Source organism: Numida meleagris, chromosome Z (genome assembly GCF_002078875.1).
Source record: "Numida meleagris isolate 19003 breed g44 Domestic line chromosome Z, NumMel1.0, whole genome shotgun sequence".
In the NCBI taxonomy this organism is placed as follows: domain Eukaryota; kingdom Metazoa; phylum Chordata; class Aves; order Galliformes; family Numididae; genus Numida; species Numida meleagris.
In genome coordinates this window covers 22324981-22343501 of record NC_034438.1, presented here as the reverse complement: position 1 = coordinate 22343501, position 18521 = coordinate 22324981, and the positions used below count along the sequence as shown (strand labels likewise).

The following is an 18521-nucleotide window of genomic DNA, read 5'->3' as shown; positions in this document are numbered from 1 at the left end:
ACAACTTCCTGGCCCAGGTATTGGACAGACCAGCCAGAGGTGAAGTGTCACTGGACCTGATGCTCATCAGTGCAAGGGAGTTCATTAAAGAGCTTAAGGCAGGAGGCACTCAGGGCTGTAGTGACCATGTCCTGGCTAAGTCTGTGATCTCGAGGGACGAGGGCCTGGCAAAGAGCAGAGTCAGTACCCCGAACTTCAGGAGCGTGTACTTCTGGCTGACTAAGGAGTTGTTGGATGAGATTTCCTAGGAAACTGTTGTTAGGAGCATAGGAAGGGAACAGAACTCGCAGCTTTTTAAGGACACCTTTCTGAGTGCACAAGAGTTCTCCAACCCCTTGCATACGAAATCAGGCAGAGGAGGGAGGAAATGGACATGGCTGAGCAAGGACCTGCTGTTCAAACTGAGGGATAAGAAGGACATGTACAGGCAGCAGAAGCAGAAATGGGTGGTATGGGAAAAGTACAGGGATGCTGTCTGGACATGCAGAGGTGGGGTCAAGATAAATGGAACTGAACTTGGTGAGGCATTTGAATAATAACAAGAAGGGGTTCTAAGGGTGTGTTGTTCTGAAGAGACAGGCCAGGGAGAGTGTTCCCCCTCTGATAAATGAGGAGGGAGAACTGGCTACAATAGACATGGAGAAGACTGAGGTACTCAACAAGTTCTTTTCCTCAGTCTTCACTGGCAGCCAGGTTTCCCTTGTCTCTAGTGTCCCTGAACCTCTCAGTGGGACTGGGAGAACAAAATACTCTCCACTGTAAGAGATAAGCAGGTCCAAGACCACCTCATGGGACTGAATGTGTACAAGTCTATGGGGCTGGATGACATGCATCCCAAGGTTCTGAAGGAACTGGCTGATGTGGTTTCCAAGCTACTCTCCAGCATACTTGAAAAGTCATGACTGTCAGGTGAAGTCTCTGGTGACTGGAAAAATGACTCTCATTTTTAAGAAAGTGGGAGAGGAAATAAAGACCCAGGGGACTGCTGGCCATTAAGCCTCACCTCTGTGCCTGGAAAGATCATGGAGCAGGTCCATCAACATATGTGAGATGAGGAGATGATCTGAGAAAGCCAGCACAGCTTCACCAAGGGTAGATTTTGCCTTATCAATCTTGTGGCCTTCTCAATGAAGGGATGGCATCAGTGGGCAACAGAGCAGCTGATGTCATCTGCCTGGGCTTGTGCAGAGCCTTTGATGTGGTTCTGCACCACATCCTTGTGTCTAAATGTACATGGTTTTCAAGAGTGAACTATTCAGTGGGTAAGAATTAGTTGGATAGTTGCAGCCAGGGAGTTATTGTCAATGGCTCTACGTCCAGGTGGAGGCCAGTGATGAGTGGTGTCCCCTGTGAGTCCATCTTAGAATCATAGAATCACCAAGGTTGGAAAAGACCTACAAGATCATCCAGTCCAACCATCCATCTATCCCAACAGTTCTCACTAAACCACGTCCCTCAAAATGACATATAAATGTTCCTTGAACACCTCCAGGGTTTGTGACTCCACCACCTCCCTGGGCAGCCCATTCCAGTGCCTGACTACTCTTTCAGAAAAGTTATATTTCCTAACGTCCAACCTGAATCTCCCCTGGCACAACCTGAGGTCATTCCCTCTAGTCCTATCACTAGTTTCATGAGAGAAGAGGCCAACCCCCAGCTCACTACAACTTCCCTTCAGGTAGTTATAGAGAGCGATGAGGTCTCCCCTGAGCCTCCTCTTCTCCAGACTGAACACTCCCAGCTCCCTCAGCTGCTCCTCATGGAGCAGCTCATGGCCTGTGCTCCAGACCCCTCACCAGGTTCATTGCCCTTCTCTGGACACGCTCCAGGGCCTCAATGTCTTTCTTGCAGTGAGGGGCCCAAAACTGGACACAGTACTCGAGGTGCAGCCTCACCACAGCTGAATACAGAGGGACAATTGCATCCCTGCTCCCGCTAGCAACGCTATTTCTGACCATCTTGGGACTGGTGCTCTTTAACATCTTTATTAATGACATGAACAGTGGGATTGAGTGCATCCTCTGCAAGTTTGCAGATGAGACCATGCTGAGTGGTGCAGTTCAAATGACAGAAGGGATGCCATCCAACAGGACCTGGACAGGCTTAAGAAGTAGGCCCATGTGAACTTAATGAGGTTCAACAAGGCATTGCACTTGGGTTGGAGTAACCCAGATATATGTACAGACTGGGAGAAAAACTGCGTGAGAGCTCATTGAGAGCAGCCCTGGGGAGAAGGACTTCAGGGTTCTAGCAGACGAAAAGCTGGATGCAAACCAGCAATGTGTGCTTGCAGCTTGGAAGGCAACTGTATCCTGGTCTGGATCGAAAGAGGGGTGGCCAGCAGGGTGAAGGAGGTGATTGATTGTTCCCCTCTGCTCTGCCTGTCTAAGGCCCCATCTGGAGTACTCTATCCATGCCTGGGGCCCCCAAAACAAGAAAGACGAGGCACAGTTGTAGGGCGTCACAAGGATGATCAGAGGGCCCCTCCTATGAAGAAAGGCTGAGAGAGCTGGGCTTGTTCAGCCTGGAAAAGGCTCCAGGGAGACTCCATTGTGGACATCCAATATTTAAAGGGAGCTTATTATAAACAGGAGAGAGTAGGACTTTTTACATGGTCTGATAACGACAGGACAAGGGGAAATGGTTCTAAACTAAAAGGGGATACTCAGATTAGATGTTAGGGGTAAATTCCTTACTCAGGGGATGGTGAAGCACTGGAAGAGCTTGTCCAGAGAACATGTAAATGCCCCCATCCCTGGAAGTATTCAAGGCGAGACCAGATGGGGCCCTGGGCAGCCTGATCTAATGGGTGGCAACTCTGCCCACAGCAGGGGGTTAGAAGGTCTTTAAGCTCTCATCCAAATCAAGCCATTCTATGATCCTCTAAGTGTGCATATCCTGCCTGTGAAACCATCCCTGAGGAGACTTGTTAACAAGGAAAATAAAGCAAATCAGTTTGTTCTACTGCCAAATTTGCAGAATGGCTAATTAAAAAAAATTTCTAATGATGTAGCCATCAATTGCTGTTAGTCATCAACAGAAAATCTCTCAATCACCAATGAGTAGTGTTGTGTCAACCTTTACATCTTCATATGGGGTTTTTATTAAAGCTATCAGTATACAATTACTTATAATATTAAGGAAAAGCTTTTATGATGAACACAATACTTCTTTCTTCAACAGTGGTGAGCAAATTAGCTTCTGTAGTTATTCTGGACCTCCACGCTGCAAAGCAAAAAATAGAGTTAACTATCTTCCACTAAAAGAAAGGGAAACTGAGATCCAATCTTCTTTTGCACAGTTATAGATTAACAAACAAGTCCTAGATTTAACTTCTTGTTTACACTTTGATTTTTAATGTATAATGGAACACATGTTACGTCAGAAAAATCATTATTGATCATTAACAGCTCATTTTCCATATAGAACAATATACAAAATATAAAAACCTCTGCAACCTATATTTGCAACTGCTCCCTGTTCTCCCAGTTGGAAGAAATATGACTCTTACTCACTTTAGAAAGGTCAGACAAACAGCAGGAGTGAAGTTTCAGATTTTTTTTCGCTGCCCAAATTCCAAAGGGCAAAGTAAAAGCAAAGCCCAGGTAAGCTATGAGAAATCAGAAATTCACTATTTTGCCAAACAAAGTTACTTTACAACTTGCCTCATGGTTAAAAAAAAAAAAAATAGGGAGGTAAAGAAGTATGTAACTACTGGAAAGAAATTACTTTATTTCTAATTTAAATACCCAACCCACGTGCCTGTTGAAAAACAGATTTCCTCCACTAACACTGTTACCCTTTAAGTGTCCTTATCATTTAACAAAACTACATAAGTGTCTTTTCATTTCACCTTATCTGTCTAGTTTTTCAAATTCTGTGCATTCTTCCTTTTAAGTAAAAATGTTTACATTTGAAAACTGTTATAGAAGAAAAGCAGTTCTTTCTTGACTTTCCCATATAATGCTGCAATTGCAAATATTTCAGGAAATATTTGCATCAAGCTCAACTAGAACGTTCCCAACTATTAGAACTACAAAAATTAACTTACTATTAGATAATACTTTTCAAAGTAGTTTTTTATGAATTTTGGACTTCGGGCATCTGGCAAGGGCTGGTCCATGAACAGACTCCTGTGCTCCCATCCAATATATTCAAACTACACATTAAACAGCTGTTATTAAGCAAGCAGTGACTATGCTTAATGTAGGCTCTACCTATCACTATCTTTGTACATCTGCTTTAAATCTGTATCTCTCAGTGACATCACAAGCTACTAATTAGTAAGAGCTGGGAACCTCCTGCACCAAGGATTTGTAGTTTTGGTATTGCGTATCAAAGCTGTGAAAGCTCTTCTTACCAAGAATTACAATGTACTATCATACGTGAAACTTAAAGAACCTGCAGAAATAAGAAGAATGTGGGGTAAATAAGAGAATACACAACAATTACTGAAACTTACTTGAATATATTCAATCTCTTCAACTGACATAAGTTTCCTTCTGTATTTTTGAGGTAAGATTCTTGCTAATTCAGAAGTGTCTGGTGCACCATGTACACTACTAACAGGTGAAATATTTTGAAAGGCCAGTGGTCTCCCTCCTACAGACTCCTGTGCTTTTGAAACATGAGGTGACAGCACACTTGCTTGTAGAGACTCCTGTACTGAGACCCAGATTGAAAAACAATTTAAAGAAATATAAGAAGACTGTAAAATTAATTAGATGAAGAGCAAATACAAGTTATTGACAATTAGTTTTCTTTGTCATAACAGATATTAAGATATTCAACTGATGACAACCTGTTTTTAGTTATTAAATATGTCAAGAGCACAATGAAAATATTCTGAAATTAAGAGAAAGCATATTCAAGTGGAAGAAATATTAACATGGAAACAAAAATGAAATCAGCATATATCCTAACAAAGGCTTTTATTTTGGTGGGAATATTTCCTTGCAGAAAAAGTATGCACTATCATAATTGTGTTGTGGAGAGGGTAATGCGGAAGGATAATTAAGATGAATATCTAAGGTCCGCTAAGATTATGCTTTTGTTTACTGCAACTCTAAAGAAAGACAGGTGAAAAAGAGGTAGAGGCTTACAGAAAGATGAACATCACAACAGTGGCATACCACAACACATGCAACTCTGCACTTGTTTTTAATATTATATAATGGGGCAGTGTAGTGTATCAAAGTATGTCAATAATGTGCAAAATGAGGATCACATATTGGGTATCAGCAATCAAATTGTTAATGAGATGTAGTGGCCAAGTAGCATATTAAATACTTTTCAGGTGAGGGCAAGGAGCAAGGCTTAAGGAATTTGCGTGAAGGAAGTTGCCTCCAGTTTGAGGACAGAAAAACTGATGACAAAAGGGCACCGTTGCCGAAGTCAGCATCTGGGACCCCAGGTCTGTCCCTCCATGTCAGGTCTTACAGTAGAAATACAGTTGCCATACCACGCAGGACTGCATCCCATAGCTGTATCAGAAGTACTGAAGGCCTCTGTATACAAAGTTAAAAGACCTGATAAAGCAGAATGCTTCCACAGGAAGTTTTTCTCAGTGCTTCTCAAAAGTTAGCAAGAAAAACAGAACATCTAGGCAGCTGGGATAGAGGGACTCATAATCATACAGTAAGAAGCACCGTCAAGAGTGAGCAAGATGAGATGAGTTAAAATGCCTCAATATTGCCTGCCCCTCTCCCTGCTGCCTCCAACAAGATCAGTAAAGAGAAAGGAGGAGCTATAGGGTGTCTGAGTCAATTGGGATAGACATGAAAACCAGCTGCAGCAAAGTCATCCAGCCACTGTTGGTAAAAACAAACAAACCCAAACAAAAAAAAACAAACAAAAGCAACAAAAAATACAACAACAAAAAAACATAACTGAGAGGCGTACCTTACACTGCAGTTGCTTTAGCTTACATACTGTCTACTGTTTTTTTCCTCCCCTGTTTGATAGCATACAGCAACAGTAATACCATAAAAGACTTTGGTTGGCCTTTCAAGCACTGAGTTTCTAACAGCACAGCCTTGATCTGCAACATTCTGTTTGGCTATGCACAAGCAGAAGTCTGGTATGGTGAAACACAGTTACTGCTGGAGCCTTCAAGAAAAGTGACAAATTGCCATTTTTGAGGTGACTGAACACGGTTAAGGTAGAATCATCATACAAGAAAAGTGTATAGTAATTCTTCTGAGGTAGAGATAAACAAGAAGTAAGTAGCATGCTTTTTACACCTTCGAGAAAGCAATTCACTGGCATGAGAGGTGGTATGAGTGGCAAAACTGGTTATGCACACAGAATTCTGATGAAGTTATCCCAAAAAATAGTTCCTGACTAGTTCACAGGTATGGCAGAAGTGGCACTGGTGTGCATTGCAGATACTTTGTAGTGTTAGTGGATAAAGTAAACTTACAGCTACATCACAGATGTAGTAATGCTATGACAAATATATGGTATAGTTACTTGTGTATTAAGACGCTTCCAAATGTTCTTTACTGAATAGTCATACTTCACACTTCAGATTGTTTTATAGAATTAAGGGTATAAAGTCTGAAGGCAGTAGTTTCTGAAATTTAAAATTCATGTTTTTAGCCATCAATATTTAAACATCAGGAAAAAAAGAAAAATAAGAATCTTGAGATGTCTAAGCGAGCTTTTTGCTTCTAGGAGATAATTCGGGTGCTGAAAATTTTTGACTTGAGTATTAAGGAAAAAAAAAGATAAAATCAGTAATGAACTAAAAAAAAACAGTCAAAACAACCATAAATTCTGAATGAATGAGAGCAACATAAGACAGCTTTGTAAGACATTTGCTATTTTAGTTTCAAATGCTTTGTTGACTCAAAAGAAGGACAAGATACTGCTTACATAGCTTTGATGTCTAAATGTAGCAGTACTGGAGATGCTATAAATATCAACATAGCTACAGGTGTAAAGACTGATGTCTCACAGATGGCCATGAAGATATATTTTTTTTTTCTCAGCACTAATTAATAAGACCAGGAAACACTTCTTGAAATGTACAGTGAGATAGCTCTGCCACCTGCAACCAACGTTTTAAATACCACAAATATTAAATATCACAAAAATCAAGAGAAGAAGGGATGAGGAAGATGCAACAGCATTTCTGCAAACATCACTGAATGCTTAAAGCTGCTTCAAACTGACGTTGGCACAACCACTTCAGGTAAAAAGGAGTATGTGCAGAAAATGGACTTTGTGGGAGTAGGAAATCTTAAAGAATATGGTCTGACCAAGAAACAGATGTAAGAACTAGACATGCATGTATTATGTGTATTCCTCCAGTTGTAGAGGAGACATCAGAGTTATCTCCAACCTAAAAGCAAGGAGCTCATGGATAAACTAAAAGAAAAGAAGAAGGTCCATGAAATGTGGAAAAAGGGCCTGTCCACCTGGGAAGAATATAGGAATGTTGTCAGGGCCTGCAGGGATGCAAGAAGGAAGGCTAAGGCCCTCCTGGAATTAAACCTTGTCAAGGAGGTAAAGGATAACAATAAATGTTTTTTTAATAAATAAACCTTAATAATGTCAACAGTAAGTGGAAGATAGGGAAAATGTGGGTCCCCTACTAAATGAGATGGGTGCCCTGGTAAAGGAGATGCTGAGAAGGCAGTGGTTCTGAATGCCTTCTTTGTTTCAGTCTTTAATGCTAAGACTAGCCCTCAGGATTCCCAGACCCTGGAGATAAGAGAGAGAGGCTGGGGAAAGGAAGGCTTCCTGTTGGTCAAGGTGGATCTGGTCAGAGAGCGTCTAGCCAAAATCAACACACACAAATCCGTGGGCCACAATGGGATGCACCAACATATGCTGAGAACTGGCAGAGGTGATTCCTGAACCACTCTCTATCATCACTGAAAGGTCTTGGCAAACGGGAGAGGTGCCTGAAGACTGGAGGACAGCCAATGTCATTCCAGTCTTCAGAAATAGCAAGGAGGAGGATCCGAGAAACTACAGGCCAGTCAGCCTTGCTTCCGTCCCTAGAAAGGTGATGGAACAACTTATTCTGAATGCCATCTCCAAGCAACTGGAAGAGAAGATGGTTATCAGGAGGAGTCAGCATGGACTCTCCAAGGGTAAATCATGCTTGACCGAGTCATAGCCTTCTGTGATATCATCACTGGCTAGGTAGATGGGGGGAGAGCAGTGGATGTTGTGTACCTTGACTTCAGCAAGGAGTCTGACACTGTTTCTCACAACATCCTTGTTATGAAAATTAGAAAGTGTGGGATACATGAGTGGACACTGAGGTGGATTGAGAACTGGGTGACTGGCATGGCTCTGAGGGTTGCCATCAGTGGCACAGAGCCTGGTTGGTGGCCTGTAACTACCAGAGTTCCCCAGGGGTTGGTGCTGGGTCCAGTCTTGTTCAACATCCTCATCAATGAACTGGATGAAGGGATAGAGTCCACCCTCAGCAAGTTTGCTGATGATACACAGCTGGGAGGAATGGCTGACACACCAGAAGGCTGTGCTGCCCTTCAACAAGACCTGGACAGACTGGAGAGTTGGGCAGGGAGGAACCCGACGAGGTTTAACAAGAGTAAGTGTAGAGTCTTGCGTCTGGGGAGGAATAACCAACTGCATGCATCAGTGCAGGTTAGGAGATGACTTGCTGGAGAGGAGCTCTGCAGAGAATGACCTGGGAGTCCTGGACAACAAGTTGGCCATGAGCCAGCATGTGGCCAAGAAGGCCAAAGGTATCCTGGGGTGTATGAAAATCACTGTGGCCAGCAGGCTGAGGGAGAGGATCCTCCCCCTCTACTATTCCCTCGTCAGGCCACATTTAAACTATTGATTTAATAGTTCAAAAAAGAACTGGGCTCCTCAGTTCAAAAAAGAAAGGGATCTTCTAGAAGGAGTCCAACAGAGGGCCACAAAGATGATTAAGGGCCTGGAGCATCTCCTGTATGAGGAAAGGCTGAGTAATCTGGGTCTGTTCAGTGTGGGAAAAAGAAAACTGTGGGGGGATCTGATCAATGTTTATGAATATCTAATGGAAGGTGGGAGGCAAATGGATGAGGCCAGGCTCCTTCAGTGATGTGTAGCAACAGGACAAGGAATAATGGCCTAAAACTTGAACATAGGAAGTCCTGTACTAACATGTGGAAGAACTTCTTTATGGTTTGGGTTGCAGAGCACTGCAACAGGCTGCCCAGAGAGGCTGTGAAGTCTCCTTCTATGGAGATGTTCAAGACCCATCTGGATGCCCATCTGTGTGACCTATTGTAGGGTACTTGCTTTAGCAGGGGGGCTGGAATCAATGATCTCTTGAGGTCTCTTCTAGCCCCTGTGATTCTGTAAAACAAGCCTTTTTCAGAAACCTTACTTGAAATCAGTTGAGTCTTTTGCCTAAAGCAGAAATTGCATTCTGGTACAGAACTGTTAATGCAAAGAGATCTGGGGCATGCTGCATCCCCAGGTGAAACACTTACTTTTAGGCCTGGGACTGCTTTTTCTGTCCGGAAACTTAATCAGTGGAGTATGTGGCTTCACTGCCTGCAAAGTAACAAGGCAGAAAAGAAATAACAGGAATAACATGCATTTCCGGACAAACATTAACTTCTCTATAATACAAAGGGACATTCATGGTGTTGTACAACCTCTCCGTATCACTGCTCTGTGCACTGCCAGTTTGACCACCTTCTCACCCACCGCCGTTTTGCTTTCACCCAAGGAGGAACTTCATCCTTGAAGGTATTCCTCCGCCCTCGCGTCCCAACGAGGGGCGCGTTCCCTTCCCCCCCGCAGCCATCACCGCGCTGCAGAGGGAGCCGCGAGCAGCTCACAGAGCGCTGAGCGCCGCAGGACCCGCTCCCGGGCCGGCCCCGCACGCCCGTTCCCCACGCCAAGGACACCGTCGGCCTCCCCGCCGCAGCCCCAGGCTCAGGCTTCCTCAGGTGCGGCTGGCCGCGGGCGGGTCCCGCGGGCCGCGCCGAGCTGCCGGCCCCACCACCGCGCTGCTCCCGCTCTGCCCTCGCGGAGGGCGCCGGTACCTGAACGACCCGAGTGGCCGCCGCCATCTTGCTGCCCATGGTGACCCCCCGCCCTGCGCACTACCGGCCGCATGAGGGGCAGCGCCGGGCCCCGCCCAGTCGCGTAAGCAGGGTGACCCGACGGGGCGGGGCCACTGGGCGGGGCTGACTCGGCGTTGTGGGACGGCCCCCTTTTACAAAGCGGACCTCGAGTAGAAGCAGCAGCAGTAGCTCTTTATTTAGGTCGTTACACGCCGACAGGTTTAGCGAATTGAGTACAGGTTAGGCACGTAGTCGTCAGTGTTTAAAGAAGTGGGATACTGCCCACATGAAGCCGCTTCTCTCACTTCTGTTTTCCAGGTGGGACAGCAGCAGCAACCTCCATCTGATTCCTGGGAGCTCACCTTAGCTACACACCATGCAGTGCAGCAACACATTTCAGAGTATACAGAAAATGTCCAGAGTTTAAAATAAGGATATAAGCAAGCTGTGCAGCCTGAGCTCTGCATAGGGCGCGGTGCCCAGGGCCTGGAGGCATAGAGCCACGCGGGCACCTCTCCCTCTGTGCAGGGAATTGGCAGGGCCACACTGTCAGCCCCCCAGTAAATGCTCATAACACACATTGTCATTTTTTGTATAATTGCTGCATCTCACAGGGAAATTAGTTATGGGCATAGCACAGCAGCAAACTGGCTCTTGAACTCCTTTTGTCAGCTACATTATAGGCACTGTAACACCTGCTGTCTACCAAGTTAGAATATCACTTTGGAAAAGTGAGTGGCATGGCTATAGTCTGAGTCTGTAGAAAAGAGAAATTTCAGAAAGGTTAAAATCTCATGCTAAAAGGGTAATTTCACACAATAAGGTATAGTATATTAAGTAAGTACAGTCTAAAGTCAAACATCAGCTTCCCGACTACAAGAGATTCTGAATGGAGGTATCTTTCTCAAGCTGCAGAAAAACTGCTTTTAAAGATGGATCTTTGGCCCAGTTGATTCGGCATCCAACTATGATATTCTGCAAGACAGAAAAACTAATGTTTAAAAAGCACAAATGCTTTCAAAAAAGAATCAAAAGGTGGAGTGCTGGCTTTTATTTCACTTTTTTTTTGTTGGTTTTTTGTTTTGTTTTGTTTTTACTTCCCCAGTTTGGAAGCCCTTGAAACTCACAGCACCATTTTAAAAGGGCAGGACTGGGGGGGGTGGCTACTGTTGGTACGTGGGCAAAAAAAAAAAAACCAACAAAACAGCCCTTCAGATTTTCTGCTGGTGCTGGCACACTATTCCTATTTTAAAGATGGCAACTTAAGAGGTTTTGGTTTTTTTTTTTTTTTTAACCATGTGAAAGAAAGTTTGCCTTAACACATGACAATGCAGTTTCTAGCATTCTCACTCTGCCATTCTGGACTTAATATAAGAATTTTTAAATTTAACCAAAAAAAGATTTGTCCTATTTATGTCATTTAGAACATAAATAGAACTAATTAAACATAACACAGAACCCACTAAAATGTTTAATTTCCCATTCTTAATGAGATGAGACATATTTCAAGCCACTAGTAGACAAAGCATGCAACACAAAAACACGAGGCTCCTTTTCTGTTCTTGAAATTCTTCTGACAATATGAATTCACAGAATGAGTATATCCTGTCTTCCATCTAAATGCCTCTTTCTCTCTCTCTCTCTCTCTCTCTCAAGTAAACTGTGCATTTTTCACTGGTATTTCATAACTAATTTGACAAACTTGCAGCTCCCGCAATGCACTGTGCCTCTCATCTTTGTACTTAATAGGTCACTGATCTGCAGGGGATGCTGTGAAAGGACAAGTACCAACCAGCAGCAGAGGGTACATGACCCTTAGTAGAGCCCCTCTAAGCACAGGATGTTGCAGGATGTTGCCTCCCACTCTAATCTTGTATCACAGTTTTCTTCCTTACTTTGCATGATGCCAAACTCTGGGTGACCTGCCAGCCAGCTGTGCGAATACAGACTATTCAGCAGTAGCTGACAGATGGGTAACCAAGAGCACGAAGGCTACACTGATGAAAATATTTAACAACACTTTCACAACACTGCAGAGGGCAACACCTAATTAGAAGGACCAGACTGGCTCACTGGTATCACAGGATTAAGACCTACTAATTTGTCCTAGTCACAAGACTGGGAAACTGGTTTGAGGGGGTGCAGAGGTGACTCATAGCATAAGGAAATATGACCTCTGTCACGACAGACATACTTCTAGGAGATGCATTATCTTTGTAGTTTTAAGGGAACAGAGAAATAGACAATGATAGACTGTTTCTAAACTCTGTAAATAATTACTCCAAACAAGTCTCTAATGATACAATACTTCTAGTCTTTAAAACAGTAAGGTTTACTGTTCATACTGCAGTTTTTTCTTTGATGCTGTTATAAAAAAGATTTTAGAAAACACGACTTTGTTTGAAGTTACATTCGGTATACAGTATGTTATCTTTTTGTAACGCAAACTGCAAACCTGCTTCTGAAAGCTATGACGTTACCTGGAATATATTTTGAATTAACACAGTCACATTCCTTTCATGCTGTAAATTCTTGTGGATAAACTTCAACTTTTCAGTCATTTTCTTTCTCACTACTTCCTTTTTTTTTCTCATTGTGGTAAAAATTCTCAGTGCCTTCTCTCCTTCGGCCTGTTTCAGAACTGTTCAATTATTAGGAAAACAAAAGCATACAAAAGTTGATCACTGGGCAGAAGACCTAAAGAGATACTTCTTCCTTATAGACATCTAAGGCAGTTCTATTGTAATAGCTCAAATGTCTCACTCCATCCCTTCCCTCTAACGTACCTTCCATGAGAAACAAATGCCATGGGTATCTGGTATCAACATGCACTGCCTGGTTCCCTGGCTGCTAACAAAACTGTCTGCATTTCCATCAGACGTGGACGCTGATTTGAACACCTGTCCTACACCCTGTCTTCATTTGATATGACTCTACAGGCAGAGACATTTTAGATCTTTTTCCCTTTTTCAAATTTGATGGAAAACAAATTCAAAAGTTACACAAGGGATGCATGGACAATACCAGTAATGTTACCATTTTTAATAGAATACTAGGCTAAAAGTTAGAATGAATAATACTTTTAAGGGAGAGTTCTTAAATAGAAAGCATGCTGCTCCTCCTTACCCAGCATTCCTTCCCTTATTTCTCAAGTTACTTGTCAAAAGTGATTTCAAATCTTAGTTTGACCCACCACAATAAGCATACTGAATAACAAGACCTATGCTGTTACACAAGCTCTTTGTAAGTAAATCCACTCCTATTTCACAAAGATTTCACAAAAGTACAGTTTGACAAAAAAAAAAAAAAAAAAAAAAAAAAATCCTTTAGGCCTCTCAGAACTGATCTGAGATAGTAAGTGAAATGTAATCTGCTGAGGAGCTTGTACTAAACAATGAAACACCATCACCATTTTTAGCACACTCCTATATACCTGGCCTACTATATGACTGACATATTCTACTGTATCAGTCTTACTTTCATGTAGACATCATATAAGCTTATTTTTATAGTATTTCACACACTCCTTTTCAGAATGTTTATAACTGTATTGAGAATTAATATTTCTAAAGAAGCAGTTTAAGATATGAACTGTGTTTTTAATTATAAAACAAAGCCAATATATAAAAAACACTTACAGTATCTTTGCCTTCTGAGGTCATTCAAATTCTCTCTAATCACACATGCTTGCTGAAAGAAAAAAAAGAAATCCTAGACTGTCATCTCCTATAAATATTGATGACGCTAATTCAGTCCACAGAAGCTGTTAAGGGCAGCTCTAGAAGCAGACTTCCTTACATATTCACATTAAGTAACCATTTTGCTAATTTTAACACCCCTAGGATCCACATTTGGACCATATATTTAGTTCAAATGACTTGTGCGTTCCTGTTACTTTAGACTCTGCCTCTGCCCATACTGAAGTTGGCAGGCCTGCGCAACTGCAACAGAAGGTACAACTGACACTTACCCGATGAGCTTGAAGTATTTCCCAGTTAAGCATCATTATGTCTTTCATCGTTTCCATGATCAGACTAATGAAGGAAATAAAGTTGCATTCTTTAAGACCATTATGATGTATCAACAACATAAATGCTTTAACCAAAGTTATTTAGATTAAACAAAAAAAGCCCATTTATCTTAACACCAAAATAAAGGGTAGTATACTAAATATAGGCACCAAATTTCTCCTTGTTCCCACTCAGTTTTGCTAATGTTTCAGTTAAGTTTGTCTAATACTTCAAATCATAGAGCTTGTGAAACAAGGAAGCCAAGCCACTTGAGAATGGCAAGTGACTGGAGCTCCCGAATTCAGGCCAGTGACAGGGATGTAACTGAGCTCACATGGAGTGCCTGTCAAGAATGCGGCCGTTCCGGTCTCTAGATGAAAGGAATGCCAGAGCCTGATGCTGCCGGTAGAGGGCGGCAGGGATACCACCTGCATGAGGTGTGAGCAGGCAGAAGATCTGCTCAGCCTGGTGGCAGAACTCGAGGAGGTGGAGAGGTTGAGCAGTATCAGGGAGTCTGAGCAGGAGATAGACTGGTGGAGTAACTCCCTGCCATACCTGTGAGAAATGCACTGTGGTGAAACGCCTCAAACAATGGCGGACCCCCTGCCCTGTCACCATCAGGCAGAGGGAGGGGACCTAAGAGACAGGCAGGAATGGAAACAGGTCCCAGCTCAGTGTCACAGGCAAACCCCGTCCATACTTAACTCAATTCCCCAGATGCCCCTACATAATAAGTTTGAGACTCTGTACCTTGAGAGAGAGGTGAGTGAGAATGCAGTGGAAGGTCCACCCAGAGGTTGTCTAGAGTGAAGCGATCAACTCCATGCCTCAAGATTGCCTCCACCAAGAAGGAAAGAAGGGTAATGGTCGGAAACAACTCCCTTCTGAGGGGAATGGAGGGCCCAATATATCGGCCAGACTCCATCTGTACAGAAGTGTGCTGCCTCCCTGGGGCCCAGGTCAGGGACATTACTAGGAGACTCCCTAGTCTGGTTTGCCTCTCTGATTATTGTCCTTTACTGATAGTGCAGGCTGGCAGTGATGAAGTTGCTAAGAAAAGCCTGAAGGCTATCAAATGGGATGTCAGGGTGGTGGGGTGGTTAGTTGATGGAGTGGAAGTACACAGGGTATTTTTCTCTATCCCTTCTGTGGCAGCAAGGGATACTGAGAGGACCAGGAAAAGTCATCTCATAAACACATGACTAAGAGGCTGGTGCCACTGCAGGAATTGGGGCTTTTTTGACCATGGGTTGGTTTATTCAGCGTCTGGCCTGATGTCTGCAGATGGGTCTCACCTGTTGCAAAGGGTGAAACAGATACTAACCCAGGAGCTGGCAGGGCTTATTGAAAGGGCTTTAAACTCAATATGAAGGGGAAAGGCGTTAAAACAAGGCTTTCTAGAGATGAGCCTGCAGGAAACAATGCTGGGGTTGGGGGTGGGGCAAATGGCAGCAGGCAGACTATGACTTAGTTGCCATTATGGAAACATGGTGGGATTGCTCCCATGACTGGAGTGTTGCAATGGATGTCTTATAAGCTCTTCAGAAGGGATAGGCAAGGAATGAGTGGGGCAGTGGCCTGGCTCTCTATCTTATAGAGTGTTTTTATGCTGTTGCGCTCAGGGCTGGGAATGATAAGGTTCAGTCTCTATGGGTAAGGATTAGGGGGAGGGCCAACAAGGTGGACATCCTGGTGGGGATCTGTTATAGGCCGCCTGACCAGGATGAAGAGACAGATGAGGCTTTCTCTGAGCAGCTGGCAGAAATTGTGTGATCACCAGCCCTTGTTCTCATGGGGGACTTCAACTTCCCTGATATATGCTGGGAATACAATACAGCACAGAAGAGGAAGTCTAGGTTTCCAGAGCATGGAAGTTAACTTCCTGATGCATCTGGTAAGAGAACCTACCAGGGAGGTGCCCTGCTAGATCTGCTGTTCACAAACAGAGAAGGACTGGTGGGAGGTGTGGAGGTCAAGAGTTGTCTTGGGCAGAGCAATCATGAAACAGTAGAGTTCTTGATTCTTGGTGAAGTCAGGAGGGGGGGCCAGCAAAACTGCTACCTTGGACTTCCAGAGGGCAGGCTTTGAACTATTCAGGACACTGGTAGGGAAGGTCCCTTGGGATTCAGTCCTGAAGGGTAAAGGGGTCCAGAAAGGCTGGTTGCTCCTCAAGAAGGAAGTTTTAGAGGTGCAGGAGCAGGCTGTCTCCCTGTGCTGTAAGATGAACTGATGGGGAAGAAAACTGGCGTAAATGAACAGGGAACTTTTTCTGAGGCTCCAGGAGAAAAAGAGTGTCTACTTCCCGTGAAAAAAGGGACAGGCAACTCAGAGAGATTAGAAAGAAGTTACTAGGATATGCAGGGAGAAAATAAGAAAGGCAGAAGCCCAGCTTGAACTCAAAACGCCTTACCATGTGCGACTATCATTTTGTTTCAGTCTGTTTCTCAGAGCATCCATAAGCTGGATCCTGTGTGGTATAAAGAAGAGACATACCTCTGATGAGAACTGACAACTGAGAGACTTGAATTTAGGTAAATAGCAGAAAAGAGATTTGCAAGTTTCTATTTATACCTACTTTGGTGTTGGAAATGTATATTAAAACAAAACAAAACCAGTAAACTTCAAGTATCAAAGTTGTTAAATACTGTAGCTTAATTCTCAGGACAAGCAAGGTGTAACAGTTGAACATTTGTAGGAACAACAATGCATTTCTCTCTTGTCAAATATACCTCAGACACTGTAAGTCCCAGTCTGCAGGAGGGAAGCTGGGCAAACATGGGAATTCAAATGAACAGTCATGCAGCATAGGAGACACATAAATACAAACCTCCACCTTCTTGTAGGAATTTGCAAAATACCACCAATAACTTCGTTTGCTGACACATACAAACTGTCTTTTTGTAATCTTGCAGGATATCAGAGAGTTGCACGTGCTTCTATTTATTTATTGTTATTCCCTGTGGTACCCACCTTTTTGTTCCTCGGTTTTCAGTGGTGTTAAATCTCTCACATTTGCAACACAAGCTACATCACTTGAAATCCTATTTTAATCAGAATTATGCAATTGTGCATGCATGTGCACACAGATAAAGAAGAAGAAAGCCTCCAAATGAACAGGAAGAAAAACGATCTACCTTTGCAAGACTAATGCTTTGTTTTCAAAGGCAGCTTTTACTTTCCCCACTTCTTCCAAACTTTCTTTGGCACTGAAAAAAAAGAAGTGTGAAAAGAACAAAAAATGTGAAAGCAGTCTCCAGTTTTTAACTTGGTCTCCGCATGCCTGAAGTGAGAACTTTTCCTCTAGGCTACAAGTTATTCAGGTTCCACATTTTAACATGGTGAAACATGTTACTGAATTCCAGCCATCACCAGAAGGATTGCAAGTGTACGTTGTAGGAACCACGGCAGATACAGAACTAGAAGATGGAGAGGAATATCTCTTTGCTATAGTTCCTTCACTTGTTTCATTTTAACTGAACCCTTACATAGTAAGGATCGATAATGAGGAGCTCATACTGAACAGTAACAACCAGAAGAGCACTTCTGGCGCGTTTTAATTGACGAACGGTTAGGAACTGAGCTGATAAGTTTGACGGCAACAAATTGCATACCTCTCGATAAAGTTTACGTCGACGCCATTGTTACACCCTTCACCTGCAAAGCAAGAGCGTTAGTAAAACCACGCAGCGGGAAGACTGAGCGCTGCTCACAGCACACGAGGGACAAGCAGCTTAAGGCGTGCCCCCCCCGCAGCATCCCTTCTCCCCTGCCCGTGACACCGCGCCGCCCACCCGCCGCATCAGGGGAACGATTCGGCTCGCGAGCGCTTTCGTCTCCAGCTCGGGGGACGAGCTGACGGCACGGCTCTGTACGCCGCTCCGCGGGGCGGGACTCGGCCCTCTCCGACCGCGCGTCAAAGCCGCGGCCGCACCGCGAGCGGCGTCGCTCCGAGGGCGGGGAGCAACCCCGGCGGGGTCTGACCGCGGGAGCTTACCGCGCGAGCAGGCGGTGCTGAACTCCATCACCAGCTGCTTCAGATGCGTCCTCGCGCTGCAACGGAGAGAAGGACACCGTCAGCCTCACCAGCCCCTCCCGCCCGTTCTCAAGGCCGCCGTCCACGCGGCGCTCCCGGCCCGTCCCCGCCCCCGCAGCACGGACCAGAGGTGCTCCAGGACGTCCCGCTTCGCGTTCGGATCGTCCGCCGGCTCGATCTCGTCCGCCGGCCGGGGCCCGACGGGCTCCGGCAGCCGCCGCGCCATGACGCGCTTTCAAACAGCCGCGCGCCCGTCGGCCAGCGCGAACCGCACACTTCCGCCCGCGCGCCGCAGCCAACGGCGGCACCGCCCCGCGACGTCAGCCCCGCCCCGCGGCAGGGCCGGGCTCGGCGAGGGCTGCGCGTCTCCGCCGCGCTGGGGGTAGGCCTCTGTGGCCGGGGCAGAGCGAGCGTCGCTAGGTGAAAGCCACCTGG

The 18521-nt window shown here is 44.5% G+C and overlaps 2 protein-coding genes across 2 annotated transcripts; both read right to left on the bottom strand.

Moving 5' to 3' along the window:
• On the bottom strand, positions 3064-10163 carry MRPS36 (mitochondrial ribosomal protein S36). The gene is made up of 4 exons (XM_021379939.1): positions 10023-10163; positions 9462-9525; positions 4463-4665; positions 3064-3225 (listed from the first exon to the last, which is right to left on the bottom strand). The coding sequence occupies exons 1-4, from the start codon at positions 10059-10061 to the stop codon at positions 3208-3210; spliced, it is 324 nt and encodes a 107-aa protein (XP_021235614.1). The 5' UTR covers positions 10062-10163; the 3' UTR covers positions 3064-3207.
• CENPH (centromere protein H) lies at positions 10215-18386 on the bottom strand. Its single transcript, XM_021379938.1, has 9 exons — positions 18212-18386; positions 18048-18103; positions 17665-17707; positions 17188-17259; positions 16464-16520; positions 14014-14077; positions 13682-13733; positions 12524-12684; positions 10215-11018 (listed from the first exon to the last, which is right to left on the bottom strand). Exons 1-9 carry the CDS (start codon positions 18310-18312, stop codon positions 10917-10919), a joined length of 708 nt encoding a protein of 235 aa, XP_021235613.1. The 5' UTR covers positions 18313-18386; the 3' UTR covers positions 10215-10916.

Bases quoted from the DNA above. Each gene is read 5' to 3' on its own strand.
- MRPS36 (XM_021379939.1), bottom strand. From the start codon at position 10,061: ATGGGCAGCAAGATGGCGGCGGCCACTCGGGTCGTTCAG. The intron at 9,526-10,022 runs GTACCGGCGCCC...GTTACTTTGCAG, and splicing joins CGGCCACTCGGGTCGTTCAG to GCAGTGAAGCCACATACTCC. The intron at 4,666-9,461 runs GTAAGTGTTTCA...TCTGGGTCTCAG, and splicing joins AAGCAGTCCCAGGCCTAAAA to TACAGGAGTCTCTACAAGCA.
- CENPH (XM_021379938.1), bottom strand. From the start codon at position 18,312: ATGGCGCGGCGGCTGCCGGAGCCCGTCGGGCCCCGGCCGGCGGACGAG. The intron at 18,104-18,211 runs GTCCGTGCTGCG...TCTCCGTTGCAG, and splicing joins GACGTCCTGGAGCACCTCTG to CGCGAGGACGCATCTGAAGC. The intron at 13,734-14,013 runs GTAAGTGTCAGT...TTTTTCTTTCAG, and splicing joins AAATACTTCAAGCTCATCGG to CAAGCATGTGTGATTAGAGA.